This window comes from Octodon degus, unplaced genomic scaffold, assembly GCF_000260255.1.
Source record: "Octodon degus isolate 3935 unplaced genomic scaffold, OctDeg1.0 scaffold00027, whole genome shotgun sequence".
In the NCBI taxonomy this organism is placed as follows: Eukaryota; Metazoa; Chordata; class Mammalia; order Rodentia; family Octodontidae; genus Octodon; species Octodon degus.
The window spans coordinates 12,243,186-12,258,691 of record NW_004524603.1 but is presented as its reverse complement, the minus strand read 5'-3'; the positions used below and the strand labels follow the sequence as shown (position 1 = coordinate 12,258,691).

General features: G+C 55.5%; 1 protein-coding gene across 2 annotated transcripts; it reads right to left on the bottom strand.

The window, feature by feature from the left end:
* Positions 1-46: 46 nt before the first annotated feature.
* Epha1 (EPH receptor A1) lies at positions 47-13,630 on the bottom strand. Of its 2 annotated transcripts, none has more exons than XM_004629020.2 (18): positions 13,487-13,630; positions 12,492-12,559; positions 9,176-9,457; positions 7,497-7,899; positions 7,132-7,287; positions 6,458-6,802; positions 6,199-6,326; positions 5,852-6,005; positions 5,497-5,593; positions 5,232-5,287; positions 4,243-4,368; positions 3,211-3,396; positions 3,020-3,081; positions 2,725-2,931; positions 2,411-2,560; positions 2,022-2,215; positions 503-658; positions 47-417 (listed from the first exon to the last, which is right to left on the bottom strand). In XM_004629020.2, the coding sequence occupies exons 1-18, from the start codon at positions 13,566-13,568 to the stop codon at positions 339-341; spliced, it is 2,931 nt and encodes a 976-aa protein (XP_004629077.1). In that variant the 5' UTR covers positions 13,569-13,630; the 3' UTR covers positions 47-338. The 2 variants fall into 2 exon arrangements, with proteins under 2 accessions (XP_004629077.1, XP_023568688.1); XM_023712920.1 differs by lacking the exon at positions 13,487-13,630 and adding an exon at positions 13,133-13,225.
* Positions 13,631-15,506: the final 1,876 nt, after the last annotated feature.

The window sequence follows — 15,506 nt, the reverse complement described above, 5'->3', positions numbered from 1 at the left end:
CTGTGTCTACAGCCCTTGGAGGAGGGAGGGACAGAATGATCAGGGTAGGGATGCAAACTCAGTTCCTCTTTATTTACAAAAATATATATATATATATATATGTATATGCAGCTATATTAGTCATCCCCAGTGCCCATCTGCCCATTGACTTCTACCAACCTCCCTTTTGAAAATAGAGGCTCCCTCCCAGTCCACAGGCACAGTCCGGAGGGTGGGCAGGGGCAGCACCAGTCACCTACATCTTGTAGGTTGGGGAAGGGCCCCGGGGGAGCCGAGGCCCTGCCCTTGCTCCCTGAGGAGGGGGGGTGCCCAGGCATCTTCTCCCTGATGTGACCCCCTTAGTCCTTAAACCCTTGAATACTGCAAAGAATGCGCTTCTGGTGTCCAGGCAGAGTAATTCCCATCTGTGTGAGGTCCCTGTAGAAAGGAAGGGAGGCTTTGAGCCTGGAGGCTCAGACCCCAGACCCCCTCACACCCAGACACCCCAGCTTCAGGTCCGCACTCGGCTGTGAGCTCCAGCACACACTCCATGGTGTCCAGCCCGGCTGAACGGAAGTGCAGGATGTATCGCTTCATGCGGATGGACTCGAGCCACTCAGAGACGCTTCGATAAGGGATTCCATCGGAGCCGCTCAGGCTGGGCAGCCGGAGAGTCACCCTGTGGGATAGGAGGCAGCATCGGTTACCTGCAGGCACAGGCGCAGGGCTGGTTGGCTGGCTTTGGCCTTGACCCAAACAGCACAGCGGGCACTGAAGCTGGATCCCCAGCAGACTTTGTGGAACGAGCTGGCCATTGTCTGCACCCACTTCCTGGCTGGTTTCCTGGTGCACTTAACAACTGCTGACAGTCCCCCCTATGTTGACAGGTCGAGGGAAGGTGGCCGCCCTGGGACTCCCCGAGAGGAGTGAATCCCAGCCCATCAGGCGAGTGTGGGTGGCCGCGATGAAGCTGCAGGCAGGAGGCAGAGGCCTTGCAGCTGGGTGTGGGCCTGCCCTTTCTTGGGTGGCCCCTGCATCCTGGGAGCAGCCCCACTTGCCACCTTCTACCTCCGCTGTTATTGTACTCGGACACCCACAACACAATGAGTGTTCCTGTACTAGAGCCAGCCAGCGCCAAAAACCATTAGCAAAATAAATCTACTGGGGGAAAAATAGCCAGCATTCCAGAAAGATTAACACATGCAGTCTCCAGCGTGCGAGGGAGTCGTGCTCCAAAAGATAGTTTCAGAAGTTGGAACCTGGAATGTGTTTTCTTCCAGACAAGGTTATGTATGGTGGTTTGATACCAAGGCTGGGAGGGCCGGCTGCTCTGCCCAACACAACCCTTGAGGCAGAGCCTTGCCTGGCTTCCCTACCTTTCTTGTTCCTACCACTCACGCACTGCATTTTGGCTATGTTCCATGGGCAGTTCTGAGCAACTGGGAGTCGGTTCCACGCACTCAGGAAGTGCCACCTGAGGGGTGCTTCTCTGTGCTGAGCCCCGCTGCTTCTTCAGTTTTAGCCTGGACTGGATGCATGCTCCTCTTACACTGCAGCATCTGCAGTCTGCCAGCCCTCAGCTCCCTGGCTGGCTATGCGATGGGACAGTCTTCCCTGGGCCACCAAGGCTGGGGAAGGCAGGCCCCTCTTATCCCCATCACAACCTCAGTGCCCACACTCCTTGGAGACCAGAACCTTGCCCTAGTGGCAGTGTCCAGAGATCCCACCAGTAGGCCCATCAGATCCCAGCCCATCACTGAAGCTGGATCCAGTGATCCACCTAGATTTGCTGAATATAGGAACCTCTGCTCCACAGGGAGGAGGTATATTCTAAGGCCCAGACTGGGCCAAAAGTCTGCCCAGGGAAGACTGGCCATAATGTAGTGCAGTGGTTCCAGGATGAGCTGACTGGGGTCTGGCTGTAATTTTCTGCAATGTGGGTAATCATGAACTAACTGGAACATTCTCCTCATGCACTCCTATGTCCAGGTGCTTCCAGATCTGACCTCTGAGTTTCCCTGTTCTCCCCCAGACAAGGTGACCTGGGATCGAAGTTGGCAATCGTCCTCAAGGAGTAGGGGTCGGCAAGCAATTTCTCCAGGTGTCCCTGCAGCTGGGCGAAGGTGGGCCGGCGAGTGCGATCGTACACCCAGCAGTCCTTCATGAGTTCATACAGAGGGGCAGGGCAGTCCACAGGAGGGGGCAGCCGGTACCCATCCTCGATGCTTTTCATGACCTGCAGGGGGGACAGAGATGCCCGAGGGTCAGAAGCCCACTTGGAGTAAACAACATGAGCACAAGGTGATTGCCATGGAGCCTCTGAAATCGGGTTATTTGCGGAAAGCAAAGAAGGGCTATGCGTGGGAGGAGATGAGGCTTGAGTAAGGGGCATTTGCGGGGGTGGGGGTGGGGAGGATTGTTCCAGACTTACCTCCTGATTGCTCATGTCCCCGTAGGGCTTGTCCCCGAAGCTTAGCACCTCCCACATCACAATCCCAAAGCTCCACACATCACTGGCTGTGGTGAAGATCCGCTGGGCAATGGCCTCAGGGGCTGTCCACCGGATTGGGATCTTACCCCCCTATGAAGGCACAGGGCCATGAGAGAGATGCCTGAGGTACAGGTCAGTGGAGTAGTTGTGGGCAGGGCACGGAAGATTCTTGTACCCACAGCACCAGTCCCTGTGTGCATGTGTACCTGGAAATGGCATGGGGTGATGCATGTGAATGTGTATGGGGCTCTAACCTGAGTTTCATAGGTGCCGCCGAAGTCATCTAAAAGGCGAGTCAGGCCAAAGTCGGACACTTTGCAGCACAAGTTCTGACTCACTAAGATGTTCCTGGCAGCCAGGTCCCGGTGGACGTAATTGTGGTCACTGAGGTAGTTCATGCCGGATGCTATTCCATGCAGCATGGCCACCAGCTGCGCAGGGCTCAGCTGGTCCTCGCGATCCTACAGGGTGTGAGTGAGCGCATCAGGGGAGAGCCAGGTGTCCCCTTCCCGAGGGTCAGAACTCTCCCCAGCTGGCTGTGTGCCTTACCTTCAGGAAAGCATCTAGGGCTCCATTCTCCATAAACTCTGTGATGATCATGATGGGCTTTCCTGGGATGCAGAACGCATGCCGTCACTCTTTTCTGCACTTGGCAACGCACCCTCTGCTTCCAGTGGGTGGGCTCCTCTCCCTCTTCCCTTGCACCCTGCCCCCCAACTCTCAGAGGCCCCTGCTCCTACTCTTTGTGATGACCCCTTCCAGGCGCAGAATGTGGGGATGGTTGAACTGGCCCATGATAGTGGCCTCGCGAAGGAAGTTCCACCACTGGCCATCTGGGGACGTGTCTTTCAAGGTCTTAATGGCCACAATTTTACAGTCTTGGCGGGGGAGGCTCAGAGTCCCTTGATAAACTTCTCCAAACTCCCCTGGGTGGAAAGAAAACAGGGTTGTGACCCAAAACACCACTGGGCTGCCCATGAATCTGACAGCGACCCCTGTGAGTCCTCTAGTCCTCCCCTCTGAAGATCAAAAGAATAGAGTGCCTGTGACCTGCCTCCTGGTTTAAGAGGGTGGACTTGGGCTGTCTGTCCTGGGGAAGGGACACTGAAGAACCAGCATGCACTGTGCACCCCGACTGCCGCGTACTCCAGCGTGGCGCTCAGCTGAAGTAGGTGCTGCCTAAATACTGAGCCCTGTACAGCCCAGGCTGTGTGTGAAGGGCGGGTCAGTCCAAGGCTAGTGTCCGAGTGACAGGGAGGCTGACCCTCGCCGCCGCTCTTCTGTATACTCCCTGGCCATGGCTTAACTGGTGTGGGCTTCACCAACTGGCACGGACACTGCCAAGCTTTGTTCTCTGCTCAGATCCATTTCCTCTGGTGACCTTAGGGCTCGGGGCAGCCCAAGGACACAGGGCCACTGATGGCATGGAATGCTGGCCTTGGGAGGCTCTTAATCTCTGCCACTCTGGGGAGCTGTCTGAGAGCAGCCTGGGCCAGACAGCACCACATGCATGTTCAGAGACTATGTATTTAACATTGTCAGAAACCCCACAACCACAGAGCAGAGTGTGCAGGAGGCAGGGGCTGCCCCAGGGCTCCTGATGTGGGACTTTTAGAAGAAGATACAGGGCAAAGCATGTGCGGGCTCACTTGGGAGTCTGGGGTCAGAGGAGAGGCCAGCTGGGCTCCCCAAGGAAGGCCAGAAGGTAGGGGTCTGCTGGAAGCTCTGTGCTGCCCCACCGAGGGACCCGCTGTGGTGCACGTAGAGCTCACCTTCCCCAATGACAGTGTCCACGATCAGCCAGTCTGGGTCCAGCTCCTGGGTGAAGTCGAGGGCTCCCTGTGCAGGGTCCTCGTAAGCCTGGAGGTCCACGTAAGGCTTTAGCCACAGCTTGTCTTCTGAGAAGGACAAGGGATGGGAGTTCAGCCACGGCAGCACCCATTTCAGGGCCGGGGAGTGTGGAGGGCAGCGAGGAGGAAGTGTGGACAGCTGAGTCACGCTTCTCCATACTTCTCGTCTCCAGCAGGCACTCTGCCTTGGCTCAAGGGGTAGGTCTCCATCCTTAGCAGATGAAGCCTCCACCTCTCAGTCTCTCTTCCTGTTTATGCTCTGAGTTCCCCTGTCCTCTTTCCCGGGGTCTGGAGCAGTGTGCCAGAATGTAGGCCCAGGGAGCAAATTCCCTGGTCCAAGTTACCCAGTCTTTCTATGGCTCAAGACCCACACTGGGACTCTGTGCCCCCCATCAGTCACAGCTCATTCGCATCCAAACAGATCCCCATCCCCCAGAGACCATGTCTCACCCCATTCCCTGCGGGGCTGCCTGATGAGGTGTCAGACAGGAAACCCACATGCCTCACAATAGATCAGTCCCCGTCCTGCCTGGGCCTCAGCCCAGGTCCACAGACCTGGCCACCAGGGCTGAGGGGTCGGGGAGCTGCCCAGAGCCCAGGGCGGCCCTGCAGCAGCACCAGCAGCCAGCAGATAATTACAGCGGAGCCACTGACAGGCTATTAGGGCAGAGTTAATTAACCAAAGTTAATTAGAAGGCAAAGCACAAGAGCCCTAGGGACAATAAACCTGGTCTGCACCCCCAGTAGATTTGGCAAATGTGGGTCCCTTGATCGCTTTCCAGTACAACACACACACACACACACACACACACTCTCTCTCTCACACACACACACACACACACACACTCTCTCTCTCTCTCTCTCTCACACACACACACACACACATACACACACTCAGGTGCCCAGCTCACCCCGATCAACATCAGTGGCTCGGTCCCGTTGCCTCTGTTGCCGCTGCCGTCCTCTCCTGTAGGGGTGGGACAGCATGTTCAGGGTCCCAGGACCACTTCAGTGACCCAGAGGGCTGTGAATGAATTTCCCCCAGAAACAACTGGGGCTAGGAGGGTGGGATGGCTAGAGGAAGTTTGGGTAGGGCACAGGAAGCACTACTTTGGGGCCTCCACCCCGGCCAAGGGTCCCAGGACGGGTGGGCAGGGAGGGGACAGAACCCAGCACCTCGAACGGCAGACATAAATTCCAAGCAGCAGAGCTATGCCAAGCAGCACCCCAAAGATGACAGCCACAATTTCTCCTCCAGTCAGGCTCCTGGAAGCTGCAGAGGGGTGGTCAGGAAGTTTAAGGACTCTTAGCCCATAGGGGTGATGGGAGTTAAGTCAGGGTCCTGGGTTCACCCAGGGGCAGGTCTCTCAGCGGGCGACGGATACATGTCTGTCCTCCATGCCAGGGTGAGGGGTTTGTGTGCACGCGCACGTGTGTGTATGGGAGTAGAGAAGAGGAACGGCCCCAACTGGAGTTAGGCGCTGAGGTACTTCTGTGTGACCAGTGTTTGGCAGAACAGGGAGAAACCCACCTGGAGGGGAACTTGTCCGAAACTCGTGGTCAGGGGAGAAAGGGCCAGGGCCCAGTGGGGTCTTCGTGCGCACTCTGACAATGTAGGTGGTGTCCGGCTGCAGTTTTGTGAGCAAGACCCTGGGCTCGAGAACCGTTTGGTACCATTCTTTATCCTGTGGGGTACATTTGTGGTAGCTGGGCTGTGCCAAGCCAAGTCCGGTAGAGGTGAAGGATGGGGGAGGAGCACATGGAGAGAAGCCGGGTATCGTGGCAAGGTTGGGGCTCTTTGCAGACTTCTTTGTTGGTTCCCACCCCTCTGCAGCCCAGCCCCATGGACACAGAGGACGCCCCCTGTAGCCTCCTAACCTGGTACAGCACATGCAGCTCATAGCTCAGGTTCCCCCCTGGGCTGCGGGGCCGGGACTCTGCCCAGGCCAGCTCCAGCTGCCTTGGTTCTTTCTTCACCAGCTTCAGAGACAAGCTTGACAGTGACTCTGGGAGTCCACAGGGACAGAGATGGACGTGGTGGGAGCAAAGACAGAGTAACTTAAGGAGCGTTTCAACTGCTTTCTGCCCATCTCTGGCTCCAGCAGTCTCAGGCCCGTTGCTTGGACCCTGTGCCTACCTGCATGGCCTATGTTGATGCTGAGGGAGGTACCAGCTGGACCGGAAGTACTCAACCCAGACACTCCGTTTAGGGATTTGACAGTGAAGGTGTAGTTGGCATAGGGCTCAAGGCCTTCGACCTTCACAGCAGGTGTGGTGAGCTCCCTGGCCCCTGGGGAGAAGTACACCCCCATCCCACAGGGCTGGCAAGGTCCTCCATCTTGTGCTGTGCCCTGACACTTCGAACACTCCACACTGTATTGGACATCCTGGCGTTCTCCCTTATCAGCGGGCGGTTCCCAGCGCAGGGAGAGCTGAGTCCCGGATACAGAGAAGCTCAGGTTGCGGGGAGCTGATGGGGGACCTGGAGGAGAAGAAGAGCCATCAGGAGGTGCCGGCTTCACCCTCATCCAAGCTGCTGAACTCCTTGTACCCCTCAACCCAGTGCCCCAGTTTCCGAAGTCCCTCGAAGGCTTTAATGGGAGAGCTGACCTCTGCTGAAGAGAAAGCTGTGTGAACACATTTCTACATTCTCCAAGGAGAGTAGGGGTCAGGACCATGGCTGCAGGAAATTGTTTGACACCCTGGGCAGTATCCAGGATCTGATAAGCTCCAAAACTCTGACCCTCATGAGGGCTTAGTAGAGATCCAGTGCCTCCTCCCGGACTCGCAGGGCCTGTCCCTTGGACTCACGTGTGCACGCCTCCTGGTGGCCCTCCCCAGGGGCTCGGTAGTGGTGGCTTTCACAGGTACAGATGGTGGCCCCCTCAACATCAGCTCTGCTGTGGTGGGGACACTTGAGACAATGGGGTACACCTAGATCTCTGCGGTAGGAGCCCTGAGGGCAGGCTGGAGAGAGAAAGGAGCCCAGTCGTGCTTTCAACTCCACGCCCCCTTCCCTCCCATCCCTCCCAGCTGGACACTGACGCACAGGCGTCGCCGGGCTCCTGCGCACACAGGGCCTGTGCATGCGCAGGAGCACTGGTGTCCTTCCAGGCTTGGCTCCCAGGAGGCCTTCCTTAGCGGTCCTGGGAGAGTCTCCCAGTCTCCCTCCTTACCAGTGCATCCCACTCCGCCGCTGGCTTCCTCATAGCCAGGCTCACAGAGGCACTGGCCCACCGGCACCAACCACTGGCCATCAGGGCTGCAGTGCATGAGGGGTGCACCCGAGGGCCCGGCGGCAACCTGCGCATGTGCCAGGCAAGTCCCAGCCACTTTAACCAGACTGCCGGGGCCAGGAAGGGTGTCAGGGAACTGGGCCAAGCCATGCACAGTTTCAGGACAGCGTTGGTAGAACACTCGCACGGACACCAGGGCTACACAGGCACCGGGGTTGTGGAAGGCGAGGTAGAGGCCGCGGAGGCTCAGGAGCCCCAAGGAGCATCGCTCCACATTCAGCTTCACTGAGCCCGATGCGAGGTCCCGGATGGTGAAGCTCTGGTCAGCAGCCACCGTGGTCACCTGGGAGGAAAGAGAGGAGGAGAGGAAGCGATGGAAAGTCATCCGCCTGTAGGTGAATTTAACACCCCTAACCCTAAAGTCCGAAATGAACTGCTCCCAAATCTTAAAACTCAGGGCCTGATGCCACAAATGGAAAACACGGTACCTGACCTTGCGAGACTGGTCACAGTAAAAATACAGGTGCATCGAAAACATTGTGTAAACAAAACAAAAGAAAACAAAACCCATTGTGTAAAATTACCTTCCAGCTATGTGTTCAAGGTGTGTGTGAAATACAAATTTCACGGTTAGAATTGGGTCCTATGCTACAAACATCTCATTCTGCAAAGGCAGATATTGCAGAGTCTGAAAAAAAATCAGAAACGCTCCTAACTGTAAGCTTTTGGATAAGGGGCACTTAACCTGTGCAATTTAGACAGCCACAGCTACAACAAGGCTTGCGACGTGTAAGGTACCAGATGGAGCATTTGGCTGTGTTACATTAGCCTAAGCAACAGTCCTGCGAGGTAGGACGCCTTATCGTCTCTATGGCCAGACGAGAAAAGTGAGGCTAAGAGAAACTAGACATTAAGTAATAAGATCACAGAGCTACGACATGATAGGACTAGGGCTGGAATCCAGGAAGTGGGACTTTATAATCCATAAAATTTCAATTGGGAGGAGCTCTTACTTAGCCTTGCCGCAAGGAGGTGATCGGTTATAGAGTGTGTCATAATTAATTTATTACTAATAATAAACTTTACAACAATTGCTCTTTGGAGAGAAAAGAGAGCAGCACAGCCCCTAGCAATAGGCTCCGGACTGTTTTGCGTTTCTGTATGATGATTTCTGAGTAAGCAAGAAGGATAGTATTAGTTACTGCTGGCGGGGAAGTGCCCTACCATAGAGCTCTAGCTGCGAAGCCCATGGTGCGTGTCACAAATGAACACCAGCTAGGTGGCTGACAGAAAAGCCTGCATGCATCCACACCACACTTCCCTCCTTTGCATGGCATCTGGTTATCTCAGTGCATGCAAGCAAAAGCCTCTGGGGCCAACAAGGCTGGACGCACGATTGTTATTTTTTGGATAAGGGATCCAAAGCTCGGAGCCCTCAGCGGTAGGCACCCAGATCCAGCCTTTCTGGTTTCTACTCCCACATTCTTTTCATTATTCTACACCTGCACTTCCTTCCTGTCTCTGCCACCCTTGTTATTTTCTTAGCTGAGCAGGGTCATGGTGAGCAGCCAGGCAGGAAACAGTGTTGGGACTGTGATGACACTGGGTGGCACCGGCACCTTTTGGAACAGGGGTCGCCGCAGCTGGATGCCCACATCCTGGTTGCTCTCCATGTACAGGAGGTTGAAAGTCTCCTTGCAGCCCAGAGGCCCGGCTCCCCCAGGGAAGCTCTTGCAGTCACGCACGGTGAACTGCAGCTCTACGTGGACGCGCGAGGGCTCCTCCCCCCGGTAGATCCAGTTGGAGCGGAGCCAGTGGTCTGTGTCTCCATTTTCCTGCAGCGGGCAGTCCTGGTACATGTACAGGGGTGTCTCGTTCAGCATCTGTTGCACCTCGCTCCACTGGGGAAGATAAGCAGAATCAGGGACTGGAGCTGATAAAGAGGACCTGCCCAACCTGACCCCTCAGCCCCTCGATCAGAGGTTAAGTGTTTGAGGTTGCAGGTTTACTTGGACAAAAGATGGGCAGAAAAACAGCCCCTTCACCTAGTTAGCCCTCCATCTCCAAGAGTACAAGTGCTAGTTTACCCCCATTCATCAGCAGAAGTGTCAGGTGCCCCGAAGGCAAAGCTCATTCACAAAACTCTTCTGTCTCTTTGGAAGTAGGGATGGAACTCAGGACCTAATGCCACTGAGGCTATCTCCCTAGCTCTTCAATCTCTCTCCTTTTTTTTTTTTTTTTGCAGAACCGGGGATTGAACTCAAGCCCTTGTGCTTGCCAGGGAAGCACTTGTTCTACTGAGCCATCTCCTCAGTCTCTTTGTACAGAGAGGCGGAGCCTTACTTTTGGAGGGCAAGAGATCAGGCACTAAACTTCACAGCAGGGTACCCTCACCTTCTCCACTATTTCCTTCCAGCCATTAGCAAAAGCAACTGAAAGAGTTGGCTGGCCTCCCAGGCACTATGGGGTCGGCCCTCCTTAACTCTTTTTACATTAAAAGAATTTTAAAACCTAGTGAAAAGGGGAAGCACTAGTATAGCAGATACTGAAGGCCAGTAGCTATTCTAAGCGCTTTCCCTGAGGAGGTAAGGTGAGCAGCCTGCCCAGTGGCCGTGGCCTGCTCAGCTGTGGGGAGCAGAGCTGTGGAGCCAGGTGTTTCAGGCTCCAGAGTTTCTGCTCTTAATCATTACGCTTCTCTGTATTAATTATACAGCAAAGAAATAAAGATGCACACAGAATAAAAGGGGCAAGTTCCACCATCCTTCCACACTACTCCCAGAGGCAGTCATTCTTAGCTACTCAGAGTTAAGTTCTACAGACTGCTTCCAATGCCTCTATGGAAATGTACGAGTTCTCTTCTGCTGTTTTTTAAAAACATGAACAGGATCTTACCAGCGTTACTATGTAGGCTACTTTATATTTTAGCAAATAATGTCTTTTACTACAATACTTTCCACATTGATTTGTAATTCTAGTGTCACCTATATACAAATATCACATATGAGGGGACGTTTTTGGACTTTTTTGTTCTATTCCATGGGCCCGAGGATTGCCAACAGCACGTATTTTAGCTTTTGTTGATGTTCTAATATCTGTTGGTAGGATATGCCTATCATTTCTTCTTAAAAAACATTCACATTCCTTAAGTTTTTTTTTTTCCCTCCAGATGAATTGAAGAAAACAGCTGTCAAATTTTGCAAAATACCCCATTAATATTTTGGAGGCCACCCCCATGGCCCTAAAGAACCCGTGGTCCTAAACGATGGCTCACTTTCCCAGGGCTTTTATTTCACTACAGTGATTGAACACCCTTGCCCACCCTCAGCTTGGCATAAAGACATAAAAAAGCACCATGAATGAAAACTTTGGTTAATGGCGTAGGGCAGACATATACCCTGCTGTGAGACACATATTTCTGTATTATGTTTGCAAGTTCAAAGAGGGGGCAAGGGGCAGCAGGGCTGTCATGAAAAGCGCTAGAGTCTGCACCTGTGAGCAAGCAGGCCTGGGAGAAGGCACAGGCGGGGGCAGGTGGACAGGGTGGTAGGTGGGTGGGTGGTCAATCTGCAGCTCAGTGGCCAGATTGCCAGGGCTGCAGCTGGAGCTACAGAAGCAGATGTTCCCAGCTGCAACTGCTTCTCCTGGTGCCAGCAGTGACAGATGGCGGGAACCAGCCAGCCAAGAGTGACATTCAGAATCTTTCACTCCCTACTCTAGGACTGCTAGCTGTTACACTGGGGGGGGGGGGGCATCCTGGCCAGCTTGATTCTGTGTGTGTGTGTGTGTGTGTGTGTGTGTGTGTTTTGGAAAAGGTGGAAGGGACAAGCAGGGTAGAGGGTGCTGGGGGTTTTTTTGCCCTCGGACTGCAAGACTATTTTGTCAGCAAGATTGAGAAAGGGTTGTTCCTTTCTGTCTGGTCCAATTAAGGAAGAGCTATGTGGGTGTGGTGGCCAGGACTGTGAGAGCCAGAAGATGCAACTACAGCCATTGTTGTGGGGTGATGAGGTGCCTCATGAGATGGGGCACCTATTAGGGCTGGCCTAATCTAAGCTTTTCTAAACAGCCCCTTCTGGAGGATATGTTAGGGTTTAGTCTATTAACTTTAATTACAGGCCACTCTGGGACATCAGAGAATGAAGCCAGGACCCTCAGACCCAGAGGAGAGGAAAGCAAGTAACTCTGACGAGAAAAATGCTGGGCTAAGAAGTCCGAGGGATGGTGGGAAGGAAGCACCCAGGAAGCAGGGTCAGGGACCACTGAATCTGTCCACCGAGGCAGCTCTGGTGGCTCTGTGGCCAGCTCTGCTGAGTGGCAAGCAAGGGTGTTCTCTGGACTTCGTGTCCAAATACGCTCTCTGGATCCACCCACAACTGACCTCTGCTCACTAGGTCTGAGGGACGCCCGGGGACATAAGGGACATGGAGCAGGCTCTTCATCCTCCAACAGCGGTAGGCTGCTGCTCAGGGAGCCTACCTGGGAGGTGTGACACTGTACCAAGGGCTCGGACACTCTGAGGGGAGCAGCTTTTAATGTTTGAAGAACTTGATGAAAGCTTTGGCTCTCCTCTCCAGCAAGAAGTGTCCACAGGTGATTTAGCACACATTTTTATGGGGCTCCCTGGCCCCTGAAACCTAGCCTTGCAACTCCACTGGGATGAAAGGAACTGAGACCCAGGCTCTCTCTCCCAGCAGGGTCATTCTCTCCTGACCCCACCCCCACAAGTATTCACCAGGGAGAGGGGGTTCAGGCATCCCCCATGGGGTGAAGTCTGACCCCCCCAAATCCCATTCAGGAGGCACTGACTCAGCCTCCCCTCCCCCTCCAGGAGGAGACACTTCCAGTTTTTCCTGCTCTTTTCTGTTCCTCCACCCACCTCTCCGCCCCAGTTCCCACTGGCCTTCATCCTTGAGCCAGATCCTTCCTCCCAACACTTACCCCATCCTCTGGGGGGTCCAGCAGCCAGCCCAGCTCTCCTTGTGCCTTGCTGGTGTCTATCAGCGTGACTGAGGGAGGGGAGGAAAGGAGCCTGCCTGTCACCTCTGGGGGAGGAGGTATCCAGGCAACCCACATTCCTCATACCGGGCCCCAGTCCCAGCTTCCACATCCTCTTCCTAACATCTGTGACATAGAGGCTTTGGGGAGCAGGAGGGCAGCAAGGAGTGCACAGCTCTAGGGATTACAGGGTCTGAAGAGGGCAGGAGCCGGGCAGAGTGTGGCAAGCTTTGGAGCGCTGGCGCTTTGACCAGAGTCAAGGCTAGAGTCATGGGTCCAGCAGCCCCGGGAGCGACGACTGCACTCGGACCCGAGGAAGGCCGCATGGCACTGGCACTCCATCTTCTGCAGAGCTGAAGTGGGGGTTGGTGGCAGAGGTTGGGCTCTGCCGGTCCTTGGCAGGACCCTGGAAGGGAGCACAGGTTGACTTCCACTGTCTAAGGTCTGTGGCTGGGTGGTACAAGGCCCAGTTCCGAACTGGAAATAAGGGACGCAGGGTTTGGGAAGTGGGGGGCTCCGTGGGAGCCCATAGGTGCAAAGTTTGACCCCCTACATATAGAAAGCCCTGGATCTCGAGTTCTAACCCTTCTCCTCGATGGCAGGTCACCCTGTCGCCGGGCCTAGGTTGGCAGAAGGTGGCTTCCACCTCGAATTAGGGCGGGCTTCGACCTCGCTGCCTGGGGATGCAGGGCCCCGGCGGCCCGGGCTGGGTGGGGAGTGTGCAGCTTCTCACCACGGTGATCCGGCACTCCTACCCCCCAAGCAAAACGTGCTGGCCAGCAGAGGCCGGGTGACCGACCCGCGAGAGCAGCCGCGTGGGGTTAAAGAGCAAAGATCGGCCTGGCCGGTCGGGGAGCGGAAGGACGGCGGCGGGGCGCAGGGCCTGCCCCGGTGCGCGGCTCGCGGAGGGGCGCGGGCAGGCGGGCGGGGGTCCGTACCTTCCTCGGCGCGCGCCCCCGGGCGCAGAGGGGCGCAGAGCAGCAGCAGCAGCCCGAGCCCCCGGGCCCAGCGCCGCTCCATGGCGCCGGCCGGGACCTGGGACCTGGGTCCCGACGGCTGGGCCGGGTCGCGAGGCACAGAAGGAGCGGGGCGGCCGGGGGCGGGGCCGGCGCTGGGGGCGGGGCCTCGGCCTCACCTGGTTCACCTTCTTAAAGGGACAGGAGGGCAAGAAGAAAACTGGTCAGACAGGTACCAAACTTGAAAACCTGGAGGCGCCCCGAAGGAATGAGACTGCAGGCGCCGCCTGGTGGGTGGGACCGGTCATCGACTTTTCTCAACTAGGATCTTAACCCCAATCTAGGCGTCATCCGCCCGGGTCCTACCCCTGTATTCCTCCTGCTGCGTTGGTGCAGACCTTGCACCTGTGACAGATAACAAGAAAGACAGTGGTGAGGGGAGCCTCGGTCCCCTGGCGCGAGGCCTGGCCGACCATAAAGCAAGCGGGTGCAACTCTTAAAGAGAGCAGCCGGGGGCGGTGGGGAGGTGGGAGGAGGACGAGGCCAGCTCGCGGGGTGCACTGGGGGAGTCTGGGGAGAAGCCGGCCTGAACCGGTCCTCAGGCCGGGGTTGGCAGAGGCGTCAAAGAGCAAGGGCCTGCGGGCGGGGCGCCCGGAGGAGCACTCGGGAGTGGTGTGGAGACCAGTTTGACTGCCGGCCCAGAGTAGTCCGGGAGCCAAGGCAGGAGCGCAGGTACAGGCCACCGGTAGGGAAGGTCTAGGTAAACACGAGAGGGCGTTTGCACCTCGCGGTGCCGCCAATATGGAGATCTGGGGAAGGATCCAGGCCCAGGTGGCTGGGAAGGAGGGTGCTGGCAGCTCCCTGAGTCCTGTCTGGTGGTGTCTGCCAGGACCTTCCGGTCTTCTTGGAGACAGCCTTACTTATAGACCACATTACAAATGTTGGTTCAGTCTGTGCTGTACACGCCTTGAACTCCGGAAGCGCCCCCTAAAATAGTCCCCACTCTCAACACATCAATCTGAAGAATGTCTTGCCCTGGGCCTGAAGCTTGCCCACAGATGGCTAAGGGGCAAGCAGGAGTGAACTCCACAGCCAGTGCAGAGACAGTGACCCCAGGGGGTAAGAGGTGCCCCTGAAGGCTCCCCTCCTGTGGCTCCTCCCTCCTACCACTCTTCTACTTCATCCTTTTTGGGAGGCTTATCCACCGCCTCCCCTCCTTAAAGTTGTTGCATCTTTTCGTCACTAAAGGAGGGAAAGTGGTGAATTACAGTTGTTCATTTATTTATGAATTAATTTTCACTCTTTCTTACACAGACATACATATAAAATACCTGCCGCAAAGAAACTTGGACCATACTTTCTTGGCCTAGTCCGTCTTTATTGGTATACATAAATAAATCTATCCATGTAATACTGTTAGAAAATTCACTTTTTAAAAAAATTTGTGTTGAACAGAAAGATACTAAGTGACATAGAGCTCTCACCCCCTCTCACAACTTGTGTCTGCCCCCACCCTGGTTAATCTCCACTCACTCCGTGGCTGCTTTCAGGACCCCCTAATACACACTGTTATGTGTTTTCTCTCTAGCCCCTGCACACAGAGTTTTAGATTCTGTGTGCAGAAGGGGCATGTGATTCCAGGGGCCTCTGTTCTGATGTTAAGGGATTTAGGGGCAAAGAGGAGGAGGAGAAGGAAGGGGAGGAGGAGGAGGAAGAGGAGGAGGAGGAGGAGGAGGAGGAGGAGGAGGAGGAGGAGGAGGAGGAGAAGCTTGCTAGCTAGCTCACTCGCTCTCTGGGGTTAGAGCTCTGTGATTTCAGCAGGGAGGAATGGGCAAAGGGTGCAAAGCCAGCGGAAAGGGGGGAAGGAGCAAGGCTTGGACAATCGCCGCTAGGAAATAAGCCAGACTGTGGTGAGGTAATGCCTGTGCCTCTTGCTGTAGTTTGTTAAAGTTAGAAGACCCTGGGGACCCCAGAGGTGGCGGGGGTGCACAGTGTTGCGCGC